At 37.6% G+C, this 24,773-nt stretch overlaps 1 protein-coding gene across 1 annotated transcript; it reads left to right on the top strand.

Moving 5' to 3' along the window:
• Positions 1 to 247: 247 nt before the first annotated feature.
• STAP1 (signal transducing adaptor family member 1) lies at positions 248 to 23,874 on the top strand. The gene is given in 7 exon segments (XM_029234702.1): positions 248 to 262; positions 9,894 to 9,950; positions 11,998 to 12,055; positions 12,058 to 12,166; positions 19,973 to 20,042; positions 22,297 to 22,393; positions 23,840 to 23,874. Coding segments are annotated over 7 exon segments (441 nt in total).
• The last annotated feature ends 899 nt before the right edge of the window (positions 23,875 to 24,773 follow it).

The raw sequence follows: 24,773 nt of genomic DNA, 5'->3' as shown, positions 1-24,773 counted from the left end.
CTCTCCCTCCCTGCCACAGCTTCATTCTTTCCCTCTCCCTCTCTCTCTCTCTCTCCCTGTCTCTCTTTCCTTCCCACGCAGAGAAGGTGTAAAACTTCCTGACGGTTCTCTTATAAAGTAAAAAGTAATACTTGGAAGGATAAGAGGCAGAAGACGTTTGAAGAGTAATGTTTTACTGTGTAGGCTCGTCACCCACACCCCAGCCGGTTTATGCATCATCTCTGAAAGCAATAATGGTACAGTAAAAATGGTGATGGATGAGGTATTCTTTTTTCCAAATATGTGGGTAATGTGGGTAATATTTTTGTGAGGCATTGCCAACAAAATGATCTGTGTAAGTATATATCATTTAAGTGTGACGTCCTGAAAGGAGTCCTAAATCAGGAGTCTTGAAACCTGCTCAGTGGACTAGCTATGTCATGTAGGACAAGCTCTGGCACCGTTCTGGCAGTTTCCTTAATTACATAATAGGAAAGTTAAGTTAGATGCTCTGAAGACTAGACCTGACCATTTTATGATTCTAAGAAACTATGACCTATTTTTATGATTTAATAAAAATTTTCAAGGGAATTTACATCAGAAAACGGGTTACTTTCTTCTCGGGCAAGGGAGACAAAAGCAAAAATAAATAAATGGGACCAAATCAAGCTAAAAACTTTTGCACAGCGAAGGAAATTATAAACTAAATGAAAAGACCACCTACTGATTGGGAGAAGTTATTTACAAGTGATATATGCAATAAGGGGTAAATATCCAAAATGTACAAAGAACTCATACAACTCAACATCTAAGAAACAACCCAATTAAAAAATGAGCAGAGGAATTGAATACACATTTTTCCGAAGAAGCCATACAGGTGGCTAATAGGCACATTAAAAGATGCTCAACATTACTAATCATCAGGGAAGTGCAAATCAAAACCGTAAGGAGATATCACTCAAGATATCACTTGCAGACAAACTGCAAGCACATGTCAGAATGGCTGTTATCAGAAAGACAACAAAAATCATGTGTTGGCAAAGATGTGGAGAAAAGGGAACTCTTGTGCACTGTTGGTGGGACTGTAAATTGGTACAGCCACTATGGAAAACAGAATGGCTATTCCTCAAAAAATTAAAAATAGAACTATCATATGATCCAGCAATTCCACTCCTGGGTATTTAATCCAAGGAAAACAAAACCACTAATTCAAAAAGATTTATGCATCTCAATATTCATAGCAGCATTGTTTACAATAGCCAAGATATGGAAGCTGCCTAAGTGCCCATCGACAGAAGAATGAATGAAGAAGATGGCATATATATATATATTTATATATATTTATATACATATATAAATAATGGAATACTACTGGACCATAAAAAGGAATGAAATTTTACCATTTCCAACAACAGGGATGGACCTAGAGGGTATTATGCTATATGAAGTAAGTCAGACAAGAGAAAGACAAATGCTGTATGATTTCACTTATATGTGGAATCTAAGAAACAAAACAAATGAGCAAACTTAAGACATAAAAAGTTATAGATACAGAGAACAAAGAGGTGGTTGCCAGAGGGGAGAGGTGTGGGAGGAGGAGAGAAATAAGTGACGAAGATTAAGAGGTACAAACTTCCAGTTGCAAAGTAAATGTCACAGGTATGAAATGTACAGTGTAGGGAATATAGTCAATAACTAGGTAATAAAAATGCATTACTTATTGAATAAATTCATTAACCAAGAGTTGAGCAAATAAATTTTTTAAAACTTGCAATGCTTTAACAAATGTTATCACCTGCTAAGACCTTTTTTCTTTTTTTTTTTTTTTGTAGGAAAGAGGGATCGAGAATTAACTCTGAAATCAGACAAGCCCGAGTTCCACACTCCACTAATTCTGCCATAATGGGCAAGTTAATTAACCTATAAGTTTCTCAACTCTCTTGTCTGTAAAATGGGAACAACGTTAAAGTTGTTGAGATATGGATTAATTCCTTTTAAGATCTAGTTGAAATGCCTAGAACACAGTGAGAATTCAATAACTAATGCTATTGGTGTTATCAATATTATGGAGATTTTTATACTTGGTCTAGGAGAAGTTTTGCCAACCAGACTACATTATTTAATTTGGTCTCACATTTGGAATAGTTAATAATATACACTATCGTTTATTGAGTGCATACTGTATGGCAAGTTCTGTCATAAACGCTCTCCATGAAGTAACTTATTTAATTCTGAGAACATTCCTATGAGAAAAGACGACTAATATCCACATTTTACAGACAACAGAACTGGGACAGTCTTTAAGTAACTTGCCCAAGATCACACTACCATTAAACAGCAGAGCTGGGGATGAACCCCAGCATTCTGACTCCAGAACTGAGCACTTAATCACTATACTCTCAGTGAGAAATTTTAGCAAGCACAGTCATAGATGTAAAGTTCCACGTGTAAAATTATATCCCCCAGCTTCCACTGGAAACAGTAACTCTCAGAGGTATTTTGAGAAACTTGAAATGAAATGACATACTGGTATATAATGCAGGAGGGTGTAGGTAATGAACTGGTCTGTTCTAGAGAGAAATTGGAGCTGCACCCTTATGAAAATAAAAAGTTATGCGGATTCCACAGTTCCCAAACTTTTCAGTTCCCTCTGCATCTGTCTTAGTATTTACTAGCCCCTCCATAATTTTAGCATCCTAAAATAGGGTTGCTAGTTGATGGAGTAATGTTTATAAAACCCAGATTTGTCATTACAGGCCCCTCCCCTCCAAAAAAAACATTAAGATCAATCCCTCTGCATTGCCATGACAGCTGACTAAAATCTTGAAGTTTTCCATCACAACTACTTATCTATGTAAGGGGTGTGTGTGTGTGTGTGTGTGTGTGTGTGTGTGTGTTTATGTATCCATGGAACTATGTGTATTAGATGTGTATATGGAGAAAAAGGTATACAGAAATTTAGCTTGGAAGAGAAGTAGAAACTTTTAGTTACTTATGATTTTATGTTGCAGATAATTTCAAATTTGTAACTGTTAAAATTATCTTAAAGAATAGACCTTAAAAATGACACTCCAAAAATCAGTTTGTTCTAGAAATTATAACATAGTTGCAATTACAACTTAAAATTTTCTTTATTCATAATGGACCCAAACTGGTAACGTGCCCATCAACTGGTGAATGAATAAATAAATTGCAATGCATCCATTCTGTGGAATACTCCTCAGCAGTAAAAACAAACTACTGAGGCACACAACAACACAGATGAATCTCAGTACATACTGAGGGACTTCCTTGGTGGTCCAGTGGTTAAGACTGTGAGCTCCCAATGATAAAGAAAATGTGGTACATATATACAATGGAATATCACTCAGCCATAAAAAGGAACGAAATTGGGTCATTTGTAGAGACGTGGATGGATCTAGAGACTGTCATACAGAGTGAAGTGAGTCAGAAAGAGAAAAACAAATATCGTATATTAACGCACATATGTGGAACCTAGAAAAAGGGTATAGATGAACCAGTTTGCAGGGCAGAAATAGAGACACAGATGTAGAGGACAAACGTATGGACACCAAGGGGGGAAAGCAGCGGGTGGGGGTGGGGGTGTGATGAATTGGGAGATTGGGATTTACATGTATACACTGATGTGTATAAAATTGATAACTAATAAGAACCTGCTGTATAAAAAAAATTTTTTTAATTAAAAAAAAAAAAAAAGACTGCTCTCCTAATGCAGGGGACCCGGGTTTGATCCCTGGTCAGGGAACTAGATCCCGCATGCCAAAACCAAGAGCACGCATGCCACAACTGAGACCCAGTACAGCCAAATAAATAAATATTAAAAAAAAAAAAATCGGGCTTCCCTGGTGGCGCAGTGGTTGAGAGTCCGCCTGCCGATGCAGGGGATACGGGTTCGTCCCCTGGTCCGGGAAGATCCCACATGCCGCGGAGCGGCTGGGCGCGTGAGCCATGGCCGCTGGGCCTGCGCGTCCGGAGCCTGTGCTCCGCAATGGGAGAGGCCACAGCAGTGAGAGGCCCGCGTACCGCAAAAAAAAAAAAAAAAAAAAAAAAATCGTGCTAAGTGAAAGAAGCCAGACATCAAAGGCCATCTGCTGTATGAGTACCTGTACATGACTATATAAAACTATATGAACAGAAGTGAGATCACTGGTTACCAGAGGATGATGTCATGGCGGAAGAAGACCCTGACTGCAAAGAGCCAGGAGGGAACTTTCTGCAGTGGTGGAAATAACTTATATCTTGCTTATGGTGGTGGTTACCTGACTATATGTATTTGTCAAAACTCTTAGAACTGTGCTCCTCAAAAAATGGTAACTTTTGCTGTAAATTATACCTCAATTAACTTGACTTGAAAAATTAAGAACATGAGAGAGACAGAGAGAGAGAAAAACATAGCAACCAAATGCAATGTGTGAGTTTTGATCAGAGTCTGGTTCAGATCAAAGAAGCTATACAGAGCTTTAAGCAACAGTGGAAAACTAAAATATCGATTATCGCATGACAGGGAATTGTAAATTTTCTTAGATATTATAATGCTATTGTTGATGTAAGAGAATGACCTTACTCTTCATGTTCTTACTCCATCTGTTAAGTACAATCACTTTAGTAGCCCTTTCTGACAAAATTTTTCTCGGATTCAAAGGTTCTGCTGGACTGTAATTGGCAAGTTAATAAAGTATGCTTGCAATATGCAGATATGTGGCAGCAACGTTCACAAAAACAAACAAACAAACAAAACAAAAAACAATGTTATGCACAGGGTCTTAAAGGTCTGCACTGAGTTGGTAATTTTAAAGTGCTGTATAAACTGACCAGTGTTAAGTTTCCTAAGTTACCTTGGCACCAACCATTTGATTCTTAGTTGCAATTATACTTTATTATATATACATTGTTTCTCTTAACAGGAACACGGGGGACAACAAATCTCTATTCTTTAAGTCTCCATTCTGTAGCCTCTAGTTTACTTCTAGTCAATGTAATTCTTATCTCATAAAAAGGAGCTTTTGTAATTTAAAACATACTTACATTTTCAAAAGTTTGATATAGTTCTGCATTATAATTTTAACCTTGCAAAGACTTAAATTACTTTGATAGTACTGGGCAAAAATTTAAATAATGTACCTTCATACTTATTGACCTGGAAATGTGCTCTGGATACATTATTTGAAAAATGCAGTTTATCAAGTATCATTACAGTATTTACTTGATTACATAATATATACAAATAGAGAAAAAGTGCCAAAAAAGTGACTGGTACCCATCCAAACAGTGCTAATGGTATGGATGGTGAAATAACGTGATTTTCATTGTTTCTTTATATTGTCTGAGACGTATATAAGTTTTCCACTTATAATTAGAAAATAATAAATTATTTTAAGCTAAGTATGCATAGGAAATGATATATAAGATATTTGTAAATTCAAGTGCCTATAGAAATTTGTAAACAATAAAATGCCAAAACTGTAGCTTGCTGGCAATACCTAACAGAAAGAGATTTACAAGATGAAAGAAATAAGAAGACAAACTGCAAGCAAAGATGTGAGGCAGAAATGATGTGCTGTTGACACAGAGAAAATTTGTGAGATATTGAAAAGGTGCTTATGTTTGCAAAATGGAACTAGATTATGGAGCACCTCCAATGTTAGGATAACTTTTCACCTCTTCCTATAGACATTGGAAAACTGTATTGATCTGGGGTAAATTACATAAATTCATGATAGTTAATTTAGGCATTTATCTGCTTACATAATTGTTGGGGGGGGATGGAGAAATAATGTATTTGGGGCTTTCAGGAATGATTCCCAAAGATACACTGCAGAACTGACCCACCAAGAGCCAGCTGCATGAAGCAAACTGAAAACTGGGAAGTTGGTCCTAATGCTGGAGTCTGCAGAACCATATTGACACGGCATAATCAGAAAGCCACCATAATTACAAAACTGCCATGTCAAGAAAGCCACCACAGATAAGAAACCTCCTGAGCAAGAAGCCTTCTTACTGCTTCTGGCTTCAGAAGCACACTGTACTTCACACTGATCATTATCAGAAAACCACTGTTCCATGCCTTGACTACCAACACCCGTGAAACTAGTGATCAGACACTGGGACTTCTTATAACATTGCCACAGAAAAATCAGATGCCTACAGACCGTGATCGCCTATAGGAAAACCAAAGGCTGGGAAAGAATGAATTCTGTCTCTCCTCCGCCTTGCCAACATTGAATGCATGCCCTCTCTAACTGCAAAGAAGTCTGGAAAATGTAGTTTTTAGCTTTTCAGTCTTTGTGGTAAAGAATGACACACTAGAAGGGGTTGGAATGGAGGTAAGGCACCAACCTACAGTTAATAAGTTTAGCGAGTTAAACCACTCTGACAGCTACTAATGTCACTTTGCTTGCTAACAGTGATTCTTTACCTTTTTTTTTTTTCAGTCCCAAAAGACCTAGCAGAAACATTTTCTGAGTAATAATGACTCACTATGGCACAAAGTTTTCACATAATCATTAAAATTAAAGCTGTGTTTTCACTTATGGATTGTAAACATAAATGTATACAGTTCACATATCTTCAAAATTTACTGCAATGAATTGTGATGCAAATGACAATAAATCGTCAATAAACATTAAGTAAAACAAAGGTCAGAAATTTAGAAGTACTGGAAAGGGATTGGAGGCTCCTATTCATGTTTACTGATTGAATCAAATGGATAGTAAAGTATTTTAGAGATCCTTAAATAGTATTAAAAATGTGCATTCATTCACTTTAATTGTTTTATAACATAGATGGCTCAAAAGAGCACTGAGATTTTGATTTTATATGAGTTAATCCATTATACTTCACTCAAAGTTTTCAGTTATATTTTTCATATATCCTGATGTATAGCAAATTCCTGTGACACAGATGCTGATGATGGCTATAATAGTTGGATTTTGGTGTATTTTCAAGAATTTGATAATAACATGATTGTTATACATGGCAACAAAAGAATCATATGTCAACCAATGTTCACATATATCAGAAAAAAGAAACTCCTGTCACAGTGGAGGCTAAGAACTCTCCAAATTAGAATCATAAAACTTTTCAGCTGGAAGTTATTCATTTAATAAATGGTTACTGCAATCTACTTCTTATCAACCTTGACTTCAACACACCCCCTGTATTTGAAAAACTTCGTATCCTATTGATGCAGAGGCTATACCAATAACTAAAATACAATGGGGCAAACACTGTAATTAAAAATGCATAAAATGCTATGGGAATGCAGGGTGAGAGTGATAAACATTCCTCTTGGGGATGGGGAAGGCTTCAGGAAATCTTCATAGACAAGGATATATTCAATCTGGGTCTTCAAGGATAAGTAGGGAGTTGTATTAACAAGAAGAAGGAAGAGTACTGAAGCAAGGTGTACAGTGATTGGAAAGGTATGAGGTGATGGGAAAGACCATGAGGTATTAAGACAACTGGGAGTAACCAAATTTACTAGAAGAGAGAGTATTTTTAAGGAGTCTTGATTTAAAAGGGCCCTATTACAAATGACCTTGTGATGCTTGAGCACATTGTTAGTGCTCAATAAATATTTAGTGCTGATGAAAAAATAAAAGAATGAATCTGAAAGCACTGAGAATTCATTAAAATGTTTGAAACCGGGGAATAACTTGATTACATTGTAAATGATTCAGAGAGAAAAAGAGTGGAAAGTAAGAGGCTGCTTGGAAAGAAGCCTATTGCAGCTCTTCAGACAAGAAGTGACGAAGCTGTTGTCCCAGAGAAGTTAACTGGTTTGTTCAAGGTCTAGATCTGGTTACTAGCAAAATTGGCTTCCCTCCCTCTGCCCAAACACTTTTTCTGCTACATTTTCTTACCTATAAATTCATTATTCACCACCTAAAACTTGAGATCTCTATAAGAGGATTTCTATTATAATGGTGCAGTGGTACAATGATGTTGGAAGTTGTGGACAGGTCTAACTGGATAATAATATCTTAGCAGGATTTTTGCCATTTTGTAGGTTTGGGGCTGGGGGAGACATAATTTGAACATTGGTATATTACGGATTAATTGACTTGCAAATTGACAAACCAAAGCAACTTACAGTGGCTGTTGAACTGGTTTTCCGTTAATTTGGTTTATTTATTTGTATTTTTATTTATTTTTTGGCCATGCCATGTGACTTATCGGATCCTAGTTCCCTGACCAGGGATTAAATGCGTGCCCTCAGCAGTGAAAGCATGATCTCAAAAAACGCTAAATTCCACACAGGCAGAGATCTGTTTGTTAAACTCACCACTGTATACCCAGCACCTATATAGGAAAAGATTTTTTTCTTGAATTGGCATTGAAAGTGAGCCAAGGAAAGTCAACCAACAACTACAACATAAAGAGAATAACTTGCAACTGAATAAGATGTAGTTGGATTTAACCTTGAAAGCAGTGGTCATAAAGCTTTAGTGTACCAGGAATCACTTGTATGTAGGAAATATAAGGCCACATCCCCAAACCTGGGCCTCTGAATCTGCATTTTAAGCAAGCTCCCTGGATGATTCTGATGTGGTGATTTAAAGCACAGGATTGGAATCAAATGCCTAGATTTGAACTCTAGCTGTTTTATTTGTTAGTGTGTAATTGTAGACAATTTACTTACCCTCTTTATTGCCTTGGTTTCTTCACCCATAAGTCTTTACTCAGATGTAACCCTCTTACTGAGGCCTACCTAGACCACTTTATTAAAATTGCAACTCTTTTCCCCTCCCCAAACCCTTAATGGCATTCCCAATCTCTATTAACTCTTCTCTACATTTTCTCATTTATTTCCATCTGACACTATAACATTTACTCACTATTATGTTTATTATTTATTGCCCCTTGCTAGACCCTAAACCCTATGAGAATAAGTATTTTTGTTTTATTCTCTGATGTAAACCAGTACGTAGAATAGTGCCCAGAACTTAAAGACACTCAGTGAGTATCTGCTAAGTGAATAAATCTATAAAATGAAATTTTAAAAAGAGTACTTTTTGCAAAATTGTCATGATTAAATCAGCTAATATATGTGAAGCGCTTAGAACAGTAACACTTGTAAGCACTTAATAAATGTTGGCTGTATTAGTAATATTTAGAGCTAAGAATTGGAAGTTTTTAAGGTAACTTACTAACTACTAAGGTAATGGGAAGTAACTACATTGGTCCTACCTGGTTGCCTCAAACTTAAAGCCAGTTAGTGTTAAATACCAATGGTGGGGGGCTTCCCTGGTGGCGCAGTGGTTGAGAGTCCGCCTGCCGATGCAGGACGGGTTCGTGCCCTGGTCTGGGAGGATCCTACATGCCGCGGAGCGGCTGGGCCCGTGAGCCATGCCTGCTCGTCCGGAGCCTGTGCTCCGCAACGGGAGAGGCCACAACGGTGAGAGGTCCGCATACCGCAAAAAAAAAAGAAAAAGAAAAAAAATACCAATGGGGCGAGTAACCATGAATTGACATACTAAAGAAATAAGTGTGCTAACATTTAAATTTTTTCGAGCTAATATGTAAAATTTTACTTGTTTAATAAGCAAACAGATTAAAGCTATGTACTTCCTACAAAAGAAAATATTATTGAAATATTTCATAACAAATACACATTAATAATTCTAAGCACAAAGAAAAATGAATTATTTCTTCCTTTTAACTGATTGTAAGTGGTTTAAAAATACAATTGACTTTTTAAAACAATGTGCTTCAATAGAAGAATATGCATTTTGTCAATCTTGCCGGGTTTTGATGGCTTACACTATTTCGAGACTTATAAAACAATCATATGAAATTCTAAAGTTACTTGAAGTTAATAAAAGTATTAGTGTTCATAGTCATTCATGTCTTTTCTTTTTTTTGTCTTTATCTGTTTTTGTCTACATCTTTAGACAGAGAGCACAGAAAGTGGGGAAGAATGGAGAGGCTTCATTCTCACAATAACAGAGGTAGGAAGGACATTATTTTTTGTTTTTTTTGTTTTTGTTAACTACCATTATTTTAAATAACTACCATTATTTTAAATAAAACTACTGTAGCAACTGTCTAATAAACATGAAGTACTTTGATAACTAACCAGCTCCCTAAGGAGCACCATGTTTTCTAATACTCTTAGAGGACATGAAAACTTCCAATGTTTGTTAGGTTCAGTTAAATACAGACTTTATCCAAAGCTAGTTTCTAAGTAAAGGCCTTGCATTCACATGAAATAAGGACTGCACTTTACCAAGATGATGGATGCTGGTTCTTTCTCTCAGCCAAAAACAAGTAAAAGTTTGAGGGTCAACTACCATGTAGGAAAGTCATAGGAAGGTAGAAGAGTGGGCCCGTTAGATATGTGAAAGGCATATTGGCTTAAGGGGAGGGAGAAACACATTCCCTCCCTCTGTTGTGGAAAGGCATCATCGTGTGTTTGGCCTGGCACTTCTTACACTGGGATACAGACATACCAAGTGTATGTGATTAGGTGTCAAGGAATACACTAAAAGCACCGGAAAAAACTTGGGGTGCATCTTCCTAGAACACTAATTATACTTGACATTTTGGCCAAAAAGATTTGTTCTTAGTTTTTTCCTTGAGGTAAGGATAAAATGCATTATTTTTAAAATTATAATGTACATAGATATGGTACAGAATTAAAATAAAATTCATGTGAATTATCAAAAGATAACAATTTGCCTCTAATGTTGTGCTCTATAAATATTGTCTTTTACTATGTTCCCAGATCACTCTGTATATAAATTTATACCATGCTGTTGTTAGGGCAACTTTAGTAGAAGTTTGAGAAACACAGACTATAGTTCAAAGTGCAGAGACATTGCTTTTGAATTAATTAAACTGGAGTTTGAGTCCTGGTTCCACAACTTTCTAGCTATGTGACTCTGGACTAGTTATTTAATCTTTCTGAGCCTGTTTTTTAAATTTGTAAAGTAGGGATAACAATACCTATCTTGTAGCATTGCTGTGAGGATTTGCAATAGCATAATTCTTGGGACATAATAGGTAACTAATAAGGAACAGCTGCTTCATTAGTTTTTCCTCATTCTATTATTTTTTTCAGGATTGGTATATAAGGGAAATAGACTTACTGATTATTAGTTATGCAGAAGGATAGTCTCAAATTTCATATATATACACACATGTGATAAAATATAAACAATAATAGGAATTAATAAAATAATGTGTAAATAGAAAATGAAGTTCTAGTGTTTTCTTCCCAGACTCCAAAGGACTTTCTTATACACCCCCTGGAAAGCATGCACCCCACTCTGGAGATCAAGATGATATTCAGACACAGCTGCCTCAAAATATAGGCTAGGTTGTGTCACATGAAGAAAAATATTCTACCATTTAGATTATAACTTCTAAGAGTACATAGCTGGTCATAATGAAGTCTAAATTAGGGGTATGAATATAGATCAGGAGAATATAGGTGACTTAATCCAAACACATTTCTAGAAAAGATTTTTTAAAAATTTAATAGAGCAGTATCATAATCCTAATGTCTGAGTGAAAATTCAAAATACAAACACAAACACACGAAAATATAGACCTCTCATTGCTGATTCTCAGTCATTTAAAGAACAGTTCCATCTTGACCCCATGTTGCCATATGGTTGGTGGAGCTTATTCCAGGTTATCTGTGGGACAGCTGAGCAACTTGCAGGCGCTCCAGGACTTCCCTGGCAGTGAGATCCAGTGAGCTCAGAATAAAAAATGAGAGGTTTGATGTTACTTGAATCAGCTTGTGGTGCCAGGTGAGTATACTTAGCTTTGGACCAGATCAAAAGGAAAGTTTCTTTCTAGTCAGGCGCCCTGTGCAGGTTCTAGCTGGTTTAGAGGCAGTTCTAAAACACCAAGATCCTCTATTCATGATACTATCCATCCACCTCTGTCAGGTAACAGAAGCTCCTTAGGACCAGAACAGGCTCATCTTTGCTAAAACCAGTTACTCTGATGTCTTTCTTGTTTGCCTACGGCTTTAATTGGTTTCAGCTGTCAGTTCCCCTACATGTGTCACTCCTTCCTGGGCAAGTAATTAGACTGCATGAAGCCTTAGAGAAAAGAAAAGGAGAATTGAGACAGAGTGGACACTGAGTTCATTTCTGGAAAAAGGGAAGGAACCAAATGAAGATTATGTGGATGTACTGAACCCTATGCCAGCGTAAGTGCACCATGAACTTCAGTTTACTTATTAGATTGTTAAAATTAATTTCTAATTATCAAGGAGAGTTAGTCACTGGACTCGTTAAACCAGGGACAATAAGCTGTCTTGTGGATATACAGTATATCTATGAGTACATGTCACATTTCCTCTATGTCATATCACAAAATGCAAAATGCAGATTTGAACCAAGCCTCTTACCACACAGGAAATCTCCCTCCACCCACACCTTTAGACAAAATAGATTTTTTTCCAAAGAACAAACCTAAATAAAACTGCTATGTAGAAGGAAGGAAAGAGGCTTTTTCACCATGCAACTCTATGATTGACTGAGTTTCTACCAGGAAATTATACCAAAGATTTAAAATACCTGAATGCTTTATTCAATTGATCAATCAGTGATTAGTCTTGGGCTCGTACTTTGAGGAAGACATGTGTAAAGTGGTAAGGTGTTGTTGGAAATGAAGATGCACAGAACATCCTGAAGTCAGCAACAGCCTACATTTGTTTTTTAACTCTTATATTGTTGAAAACTGTGACTAAGACTGTGAACCCTGGAATCTTCATCTTCTTGTCAATGAAACTTGTCCCGGTACCATCTTTGACATCAGGTTCTGATGTGTATTCTTTCTGTACTATAATCAATGAAACCTGCTAGCCATCACTCAGCTGAAACCAGGGACAACTGATGGACTGATAGGTTAAAAGGCACCTAGACTGCTTTTTCTTTTTCTTTTTTTTCTCAATAAAAAAGTAATGCATATTTATTAGATAAATGAAAGAAAATTAAAATTATTCCTTGTCCCACCACTCAGAGATATTATCTTTCAGCATCTTGGTGTACTGTATATACTGCCAAATTTTTTTCTGCTGAAAAAATAGACTTTTCATTGACTATAATATTTACTATAAAATAAGAAGTGCAGGGGTTTCGCTGGTGGCGCAGTGGGTGGGAGTCCGCCTGCTGATGCAGGGGACACGGGATCGTGCCCCGGTTCGGGAAGATCCCACATGCCGCGGAGCGGCTGGGCCGGTGAGCCATGGCCACTGAGCCTGCGCGTCCGGAGCCTGTGCTCCGCAACGGGAGAGGCCACAACAGTGAGAGGCCCGTGTACCACAAAAAAAAAAAAAAAAAAATCATGTATATGATGATAAGGTCTATGGAAGTAATAAAGCAGGATGAGGGAGATGGGAACTCTCAGAGGTGATAATAGAGAGAAATTTTTTCTGGTTGCTCTTGTTGTTTATTTAATATAGAGTGGTCAAGGAAATCCTCCTTTGTTAACTGACATTTAGGCAGAGACCTGAAGGAAGTGAGGGAACAAACCATACCAATATGTAGGACAAGAGCATTCCAGGCAGCCAGTGCATAAGGCTAGAGGTAGGAGAAGGCTTGGGTTGTTCACAAACAAGAGGCCAGGGACTTCCCTTGTGGCACAGTGGTTAAGAACCCGCCTGCCAAGGCAGGGGACACGGGTTTGAGCCCTGGTCCTGGAGGATCCCACATGCCCGGAGCAGCTAAGCCCGTGTGCTACAACTACTGAGACTGTGCTCTGAGAAGCCCACACTCCGCAACGAAGAGTAGCACCCGCTCTCCGCAACTAGAGAATGCCCACACGCAGCAATGAAGACCCAACACAGCCAATAAATAAGTCAATAAATATTTTTTTAAAAATAAGAAAAAAAACACTTAGAGTTTAAAAAAAACCAACAACAACACAAGAGGCCACTGGGACTACAGTGGAGTGAGCAAGGAGAAAGGGTTAGGAGATGAGATTCCAGAGGTGGGGGTAGGGCTGACAGCTCTAAGCCCTACAGGTCATTGTAGGGAAAAGGGTTATACTGTGAATAATAATGAGAGGCCATTGGCCTCTGATGAATAAAGAAGTGACATAATCTGACTTTTCTATAAAAAGAATCACTTAGGAGCCTCTTGTTAAGGTTGATAATTTCTTTCTAGTGAAATGGTTTACCTTTGATAAAGTCAGTAACATTTACATGCAAAAGTTGATTTTTCTGTGTAGCATGGTGATTGTATCTTTTAAAGTCTACTCCTTCCCTCAGAGTCTATAAAAACTTGCATTTCAATAGGGACTCTGGCTTAGTTAACATTTTTACAACTGATAATATAATTGAAATATAGTGATTTTTGTCCTAAATGAAAATATTCAGTACATGATTATCTTTCATATAAGAGCTTAAACAGAACTTTGATTCTTGAATTTGCCATTCTTTCTGTGAATAATATTCTATTTTTTTTTTTAGCTATAACACATCTATCTAGGAATCTAGCTACTGATCCATATATAAATATCAATAATTCTAAATAGATTAAATATGAAGACACTGGCAAGTGAATAAAGGCAGTAAAAAGAAAATAGTCACTTATAGGACAAAATTAAAATTATGGCATGTGGCTGCAATGCTAGTATGAGCTACAACCCAAGAAGCTTCATTCACTTGCCAATTACTTCATATATACAGAGACTTTTCTTTATACACTAGCCATGTGGCAAGAATGTTAGATGGTAAATCAGATCCTGAGTCTGTGTGAAGTAAGAGAATCTGTGTGTGTGTTTGTGTGTGTGTATTTTTCCACAATGAATATCTATGTCAGCTTAATCATATTGTGGTTTCATTTTTTTTCTGTTTATTATAGGCTAACATTTGGAATTAAGGGTTTTTCAACTAATATGATAGAATACCATGGATTATTCATGATAATTTACTTGATTTATAATTTAATTGGCTACCTTGAAACAAATCCAAAATAAATAAAAGTTATGACTGGCATTAAATATCAGTGAGCTTATAAGAACTCCTGGGAGAAAAGTGAAATTTTCTATTTAGTATATCCTGGTAAAGGAGTCTGTCCTTTTTTGGGTTTAGGAAATTGAATATCACATAAAATACAGAATGTCTTTTAACTGTTTACTTCCACTTTAAAAAATAAGAGGTTACAAAACTGAATTCAAATTTATTCCACATACCATCCCATTTTACAATTCGAAAATGAAGGCTGTGGAGGGCAGCAGCCTGCCCAAAGTCATACAGCTGAACCCAGGTCCATGGCGAGGTGGCTCCTGGGCCCGCCTCTTACCTGCGGAGCATCTGATCAGGGCAGTGACTGGATGGAGCCGGTCTCAGCTAGGAGCTGGCTCGAGGGCGGCGGTAGGGGTTGGGGTGGGAGGCAGGTACCCTGAGCCTCTGGCCCTTCTCCACCAGCAGTCCACGAACTTGGCATAGAGCCTAGAGAAATTGTTAGCGTCAGATCTGAAGCTGAGACTGCCGTGTTTCAAATCCTCCCTGAGACAAGCCAAACACTCCATATCTGGCCACCTCCCGCCATACGCATTCCCCACCCCCAACCACTGTCCTGGGAAGGTACACACTTTGGGTTACTTTCTCCTTTTTTTACATATGTTTGTCCCACGGTTATTGTATAGCATTGTTTTATGTTTTTAAGTTTTATGGAAGTGATATATTGTACTCACCAACCCACAACTTCATGTTTACCCTGAGGACATGCTTTTGGATTAGTCCATATTGTTACCTGGAGATCTTGTCCTCTTGTGTGTCAATATTTAACTCTTCTTTAATGCCCTTCAATAACGTTTTACATATTTTTTAATAAAGTACTGCATATCTTTTGGGTTTTATTCTGAGCCACCTTAAGGTTTTGTAAATGAAATTTAAAAAGATTTTAATAATTCTTAATTAGCAAAAAAAATTATCTCACAAAATTTTTTTTTAAAGATCTTTATTGGAGTATAATTGCTTTACAATGGTGTGTTATCAGCTATACATATACATATATCCCCATATTTCCTCCCTCTTGCGTCTCCCACCGTCCCTATCCCACCCCTCTAGGTGGTCACAAAGCACGGAGCTGATCTCCCTGTGCTATGCAGCTCTCACAGATTTTTTAAAAAAGAAATTTAATCTAACTGATTGAAAGTTAAATTAGATCACACAAGGAAGTGACTTTTTTCTTTCATACTTTTCTTGGTTGGATTGAGTGTTTGATCCATTTGTATGTGAACCCTGTGCTACTGTTCTGCATGAAATAAACAAAGTCCTGAGATCTAATGGCTCTTTAAAGACTGTATATTTCCTGCACAATAGCAGCAAGATCTCTTTTAAGGTGGTCTAAATTAGTCCAACTTTTGATTTGCATTTTCCGCATGAGTGAGCTATGAGAAATAACAGCGTTTTCTGTTGTAAATATGGGTTGTGACCAAATGCAATGAGTTTCTATACTTAGGATATAGATCTAATGTCACAGTGTTTATTCGTATTGTATTTAAGTTATATTTAACCTCATTAGAGTCTGGCAAAGGAGTTCATATCAAAATTACATGTCTATTTTTAGTAAACATACTTCCAGTTTAAATTCACATAGAAATTCATGCTTGTACAGCTAATAGTCATAAAAGTTTATGACATTTCATAAAACTGATCATCCCTCCACTCTCAAGAAACATTTATATTTAGAAAGCAAGGAGTGAGGTAGAGTGGTCAAACTAGAGCATTCTAACACTGGAGTCAGTACGTGCTTATTTAGGCTTTGGGGAATAGTTTATATCTGAAAGTGGCTAGGAAAAACTTTAACTGTTTTTGCACAAATATTCCTTATGAGCCAGATATATCTATGATGTTAAGGATTATCATTATGTGTTCTCTAATGCCTTAAAATAGGTCTTTTGAAATGCCTGGATTTAATATATTCTGTTTAACAGGTCACAATTTTAAAGAATAGCAATTGTAGAGAGTAGTAGAAGTTTAGCTGGTTAGACTGTATTGCAGTAGTCTGTAAAGACTTTGGCAGAAATCTAGACTATTAGGAAGCACCTGTGTTACCCACAAAACCAATTCACTCTCTTACAGGTTGTAGGAGAAATGTTCAGCCATGCAAGTTTAGACCAGTGTGCCTGGTAAAACACTAGCTAAAAAGGACAAGTTGGTTTACAAAGCAGTACTTGAAAGTAAAATTATCTCCATCTGTTAACAAATCAACTGTGGGAGAAAAGATTTTAGTTTTCAGGAAGAAGCAAAAGTCCTTCAATGGCAAATTATCAGGTGACTCCTCTCTTGATGCAAAATATCATCCACTTTTACCCAGTCCAGTGGTGTGTGAATTCATAAGACATAAAGCTATTCTTACAACAAACTTCATAATTTGGTTTTGTTTTCTTAAAATTGTTATGAGTACGTAGCAAGCTAGAAGTATAAACACTTTGGAAAGCCATTAGCCAAGAAAGCGATAGAAAATATTTACCCAAAATTCATTCCTCTGCAAAAATTGGGGTCAGGAGTTAAGAACAGTATTTATAACCATATTTAAGGCCACATATATTTTTTTAAAGACAGGTTACTTCCTTTTTGAGGTTGTAATAGGAAACCTCAATATAGCAAATTTTATCAATCTAGTTTTTTCCCCCTCTTTATTCCTTTGGAAAAAATATATGAAAGAAAAACACAGGTCTGAAATGAGAGTCAAAACCTAAGTGACTTCAATGGAATTTTTTTCTACCTTATTTTCTGCCTTAGCACTTAGTCCTATTAGTCAAAAGTTCCAAGAGACTCTGTTAACTATTGCTGCTTTTCCTCCCACAGTTTTGCCATGGATGATGATGATGATATGATGGCTATTATTAACAATCACTGTCCCCACTTACGGGGTACATCTGTGGGTGCTCTGTTAAGTGCTTGACAAACATTTCCTTCAGGCACAATAAAAACTGAGACAGACAGTATTTTCCATGTTTTACAAGTGAATTAACTGAGAATTACAGAAACTACTAAGTTAAAAAAATGCATTTAAAAAGTAGTAAAAAATAGTTATAATTTACTGTCTACATGTGACAGACATTGTACAATAGTAAGGATTTTTCACACATTTATTCACAACAGCACTGTGAAACAGGCATCACCATTTCCATTTTATAGGTGAAGAAATGAGGCTCAGAGAGCTCATACAACAGAACCAGAATTTGAACCTAGATCTTTCTGGTTATAAAGGCCATGCCTTTCAAGCTTTCTATCAGTCTTCAAGGAATAATAATCACTTATGTCATAGGAATAAAAGAATTCTAATGGGAATTGGTGAGAGTTTTCAAGAGTATGATTATAAAGGTCTTTTCATGTAGAGATGAAGACAAGGCCAGAGCCAGCCACCCCAAAAGAGGGTACTTGTAGGATTTCCTCCATCCGAAGTTTTCCTTCACCAGCCGGTGGCTGATTCCTGAAGGTTCAGCACTAGGAAATAATTTTTGGTTTTCCTTAGGAGGGAAGAGGATTGGTTAGGTTTTATCCCACGTTTTGAGAATAAAGCTCTAAAGTGATTGGAAAAAATTATTAGCTGTTTTCCAATGTGACATCCAATTAAGAGATTTGGACATCACAGTAGATGATGAAAGAGTCCCTTAAGGAGAATTGTAGTTCAGTCCCAGAGGAATGTGACCTGGAAATGGAGAGAGGAGTGATGAAAAAGAACGTGGGAGGCCTTGTAGAAAAACTTAACCTGATAAACAATTTTCCTCAGGCAGCTTCTGTAAACTGGACAGATGTTGAATTAGTTCATCTTTCAAGCAATGGAGGCATAATAAATGCTATTAACTTTTCAACATTAGAAAAAGTCTTGGTCCTGACACTACTGCCATATGAATCAAGGCAAACATACTGATTTCTGCTCTCAGTATAAATTAGTTCTAGCAAACAGCACTATTAGATGGGTTCCTAATATTTTTTTTAAAAAATAAATTTATTTATTTATTTTGGCTGTGTTGGGTCTTTGTTGCTGCACACGGGCTTTCTCTAGTTTTGGCGAGTGGGGGCTACTCTTCGTTGCAGTGTGTAGGCTTCTCATTGTGGTGGCTTCTCTTGTTGCAGAGCGCGGGCTCTAAGCACGTGGGCTTCAGTAGTTGTGGCGTGTGGGCTTCAGTAGTTGTGGCTCACGGGCTCTAGAGCACAGGCCCAGTAGTTGTGGTGCACGGGCTTAGTTGCTCCGCAGCATGTGGGATCTTCCCGGACCAGGGCTTGAAGCTGTGTACCCTGCATTGGCAGGTGGATCTTTAACCACTGCGCCACCAGGGAAGTCCCCCAAATATCTTTTAAAATTCAGTTTTATAAATATTTACTGTGTGCCTAACGCTGGAGTACAAAAGTGAATTGAATGTGCTCCTTATTCTTAAGCAGTTCTAGTAAAAAAATACCATATCTCTAGGGTGGTAATAATTTAGTGCTATGTCACTACATAAGAGGAAGACATTAGGATTCATCTACTATACTTACATTCTCACCTACATGTTCGTATAATACTAAACACCTACCATTTCCATATCTCTAAGTCAGCCCTGAAGTTGGCAGATTATCTACGGTGGTATATGGCTAGCAGGAAGAACAGCTATTGAGGGCATTCTGATAGGAATAGTGATGAAGAAAGTAATTTGCTTTCAGTAATTCTTTCTACTTCCCTTTTAATATAGAGAATATAGATTTGATGTATATATACCTACATAGGATTTTATAATATTGTCTACTTTATAAATTACTGGCATTTAAAAAAATAGTTTCTGCCTGAAAGATTTTCAGTTCTTGATTCCTTTTTTCATCTCATTCTTTCTCATGCATCCACTCAATGACCCAGGTTTCCTATATCCCTAGTGTATAAACCCCCAAAAAGAGACATAGAAAACTAGAGTAATGGGAACATAGTTATATTGTACAGGTGATATTTTATACTCACTTTATTTTGATTTGACCCAATAGTATACTTAAATGAAGATGAACTTTCTTTTTTTTTAGCCTGCCAAGAATCAAGCACTACAAACTGATGAGTATAGGAAAAAACTACACTATTGAATTGGAAAAACCTGTAAGTAACTATTTCCTTTTTGTTGATTAATTTTCTCCTGCTTCCTCCCAAACCTACCTTATAGAATTCAAAGTAAGTTGGGAAAGCAGACTCCTTGCCTAGGAACATAGTGCTGGTGAAAAACAGCCATGTTAACGGGCCCTGAAGGTAGCAGACATCCAGGGTGAGAAATGAGATGCAGGAGCAGGTGGGGGAGGCAGAGTAGAAGATCATCTGCTATCAATTCTTTCCACTTCTTTCTTTCTCTGAAGATCTTTATCAATATAATTATCTCAGGGAGAGAAAAATATTTTTGTTAAGCATCTATTTTACATCTTCTAATTAGAAGTATGTAAGTATTCCAATGTGCTTATTTATAAATTTATTTATTTATTTTTGGCTGCGTTGGGTCTTCGTTGTTGTGCGTGGGCTTTCTCGAGTTGCAGAGAGCGGGGGCCACTTTTCGTTGCGGTGCACAGGCTTCTCATTGTGGTGGCTTCTCTTGTTGCGGAGCATGGGCTCTAGGAGCGCTGGCTTCAGTAGTTGTGGCTCACAGGCTCTAGAGCGCAGGCTCAGTAGTTGTGGCACACGGGTTTAGTTGCTCCGTGGCATGTGGGATCTTCCCGGACCAGGGCTCAAACCCGTGTCCCCTGCATTGGCAGGCGGATTCCTAACCACCAGGGAAGCCCCCAATGTTCTTATTTCTAATGGGAAAAAAAAATCTTTAAATGCCTGGTCCTTTAATACCCACCATGCAGAAGTTCAGAAATTCCCCTCTTAATAGTACCAAGTAGTGAAGAAAGGATTTCTTCCTTGTATTCAACCCCTCTCCTACCCCAACTGACTTGTAGTCATAACCATTCGATACTATGTTAGGCACAGAGCCAAATACTTCACACACGCCATCTAATTTAATCTTTATCATTACCCTGAGGTAACATCTATTATACAGGTGGAAAAACTGGTATTTACACTGGTTTCAGCCAATGACAATGAAGTAATGTGGCCTGTGGTCCAGGATGCTGGGGAAAGGAAGCATCTGTAATGTCAGGCTGCAGTGGTGGGAAGACTGAGTCAGGAAAGTGCTATCACTTAAATGGATTCGATAGGTCTTGAAGATGTTTATGGTATCTTCTCTAAAATTGAGCTCCTAGTTCCTCTGCCTCTCCAGGCCCATTGTATTGATCAGAGAAAGGGAGTGTAGTGTTGAATTTCTTATGTTCTGGCCATAACCCTTAGAGCGCAGACCTTTACCAAGAGCAAGACAGCAGCTGCTTCATATACCCCACTTACATCTTTGCCATAAATGCCTCCCAGAGATTGTCAGTTCTCATGTCCACGCCTGACTGGGCTTTTTCAGAAATTCTAATGACGGAAACAGAGAATTAGATTGCTGAAGGATAATCCAAATAACCAAGTGACTGGAAACAATGGTTGGGGAGGAAGAATGTGCCTCTGCAACAGGTGAACTGGGGCTCATTTATCTGTCATTAGCCCCAACAGTCCCCAGTGTACACAAAGTGAACAGCCTGGATTATTCTTTCACCTTTCATACTCCTCAATCCTACCCTTCAACCAGGTTGTCATTTTGTGAATTCTTTTTCCTCTTTAAGTTTACCAGGGATATTCAGGTTTAACCTGGTTTTACTTGTCAAAAAATATTGGCTTAGGGGGTAGCAAGACATTTTAGTTACTCCTAGCCAAGTAAATTAGCCTGTTACAATGAGATATTAAAACGCTAAGTTCTCTGGCTTTAAAGGGGTCTTTAGTTTCAAGCAGAAGAAAGCAATTATGGCTAACAAGCAAAAAAAAGAACTTAAGAACATAGGAAGCCCATAGAATGACTGGAAGGCTAGAAAACCTTCAGGGACTAGGAAGCAGTTACTTGTACTAAGCATCGTCTGATTAGGAATCTGCTTTCTTGATCCTCTACTCAAGTTCAAATTTCAGGAAGGGAGCTTTTTTGGGCCTAACTTGAATCACATTCTCATACAGTAACTGGGAAAGAGCAGAGTGAGTAATTATTGTCCACCAAGCTGTATACAATAGGAAAGGGGTAATTTCTTTATAGGGAATTAGATACGGTTATAAAGGAGAAAGAAAATGCATGGGTAGGTAAAACCCTGGCCATTCAGTAAGCTATTGAAGTGAGGAATTGACACGATTTTCTGGAGGATAGGAAATACACGGTAATCTCCATTAAATTTCATTTGAGCTTTCTCTTACTCTATCCTTACACAGGTGACACTGACCTTCTCTTATTCTCTGTATACAGGTAACACTCCCAAATCTTTTCAGCGTCATTGATTATTTCGTGAAGGAGACTCGAGGAAATTTACGACCATTTATATATTCAACTGATGAAACCCTTGGTATGTTCTTCACTTCATTGCTATATTAAGAAAAGGAAAACAAAACAACAACAAAGAAACCTACATATGATTTGTAATACCAACCAGGTAGGATTATATAGTTCAGCCTTTAAATTTATCCATTTGGAAATCATTTTGTCACTGACCCTGTGAAAATAAGGGAAGTACCAATAAATCCTGGTGGATAGAGTATAGGCCCACTCTAGAGAAAAAAATCCTGAGGCATGTATTGTGACTATTAACTTCATTCCATCATTCCACTCAACTTTATCAAACAAATTTGATGAGAAGAAAGCCATACAGAGTCACAGAAACCAAACAGGGAATTTAAAGGTATGGTCTGTCAACAATGTCAGATGCTGGAGATATGAAAATGGATGAGGATTAAGGGGACACTATGGGGATTGGCTAGTAGGCAATAGATGACTTGAGAGTGCGGTCTTATTCCACTGTAAAGGCAGAAGGCAGAGTGCAAGATAACAAGTAGTGGGTGGGTAGTGAGGAACTACAGATGAAGATCGTAGTTAGGATTGGCTATGGGGCCCCTTGTTCATAAGTTATTAAGAATTTCAAAACAGTGGTAGCAGACCATTAAACCAAGCATGAGACCCAGTGCAAGTACACAGTTCACATGACCACAAAGCTGGCCCTGTTTGTAGTCCAGTTTTTGGCAAAGCAGGGCAGGCTGGATGTGACAGTCTTTCCATCCTTTGAAACAATCCCTGGTGCACATGGTCACTTGACAAGCTGTAAGCAGGAGAGAAAAAATATCTACAGATTATGAGGCAAAACAACTTGGTTTGGTTACCGCATCAGGGCATATCTGGCAAGTCTCACTAATTAAAAGGACGGCAAGCTTTAAAGGTCCAAGTTTTAAAACATGGGTACGACTCTTGTGATGCCAAATAATTTCAATAAACTTAGAGTCTGAAGGAACTTTAGAAAATTATCCAGTATAGTGTCCCATTCTGTATAGGAATCACCTGCACACTCAATACAGAAAACGTCTCTAAGATGTGACCAGTTTGTAAATTCTTAATGACAGTCACCCCACTGATTTTTAATGCAGCATAGTTCACTTTTGGTCAGCTCTCATTTTAGATAATTATTTCTACTATTGAGTCTGAAACATTCTTCCTTTAACTTATACATGTTAATACAACTTTTGGCTTTAAAACAACACATGGTTTTAAAAAGCCCATCAAATATTTAAAAACTGCCACCATGTCCCCCCTTAGTCTCACTTTGTCAACTACAGATTATTGGTCCCGTCAGCTCTCTCCCTCTCATCTTTGACCTTCTCTACCTTAAAATATAACCACAAAGGATGAACATGTTATTATAGATATGTCAGCATAATACATTGCCTGGGCTTTATGCAGGAAAATACCACCTAATAGAAATCTCTGGGAATGTGCTATTAATATGCTTCTTTTTTTCCCCCAGAGATGAAAGGATTTCCTGTAACATCTCTAAAATAATTTTTAAAAAAAGGGGTGAGGGCTCCAATATAATTTGCCTCCTCTATGGATGATATTGTGTCAGTTATCTAATGCTGTGTAACAAACCGCCCCTAAAGCATGGTGGTTAAATCAACAACCGTTTTATTTGCTCACGACTCTGCACATCAGCAGTTTGGATTGGATTCAGTTGGGCAGTTCTTCTGCTAGTCTCACTTGGCGTCATTCACAGGACTATAACCAGCTGGTGGCTTGACTGGAGCTGCATGGTCCAAGTTGGGCTCATTCGCACATCTGGTGCTGGTGGTCAGCTGGGGCTGGCTGAACCACTCTCTTCATGGTCTCTAATCCTGGAGGAGGTTAGCCCATGTTCTCTCACATGAGAACTCGGAGTAGTTAAGGAGGGAAGGGTAGCTGCATGTACTTGGGTTAGGAATTCTTAGTGTTGAGAACAAAGTATGGCCCTTTTGGAGCTTTTCATATAGAAGAAACTGTGAACTGAATGATTCCAAGTGTGATATATGTTATGTACAGGGGTTATTTTTCTTCCTTTCTTTTAAAAAATTACCTAATTTGTATAAATAAAATTCTCTTTTTGGTGTATAGTTCTATGAGTTTTGACAACTATCACCACAATCAAGACACAGAAAGTTGCATCATCTCAAAAAAAGCCCTATGTTCTTCCGTTTTAGTCAACCCTTCTTCTCACACACAATCCCTGGCAACCACTGATCTGTTTCCATTCCTATAGTTTAACATTTTTCCAGAATATCATATAAATGGAATCACAGTATGGAACCTTCTGAGACTGATTTCTTTCACTCATTATAATGTATAAATTCACACAAGTGTTGTGTATTAGAGCTCACTCTTTTTTATTTATGAATAGTCTTTTTCTGTAGGGAGGTACCAGTTTGTTT

The sequence above is a fragment of the Monodon monoceros genome, unplaced genomic scaffold (genome assembly GCF_005190385.1).
Source record: "Monodon monoceros isolate NGI ecotype Baffin Bay Population unplaced genomic scaffold, NGI_Narwhal_1 Super_Scaffold_20, whole genome shotgun sequence".
Taxonomy (NCBI): Eukaryota; Metazoa; Chordata; class Mammalia; order Artiodactyla; family Monodontidae; genus Monodon; species Monodon monoceros.
This window is presented reverse-complemented; position numbering and strand designations above follow the sequence as displayed.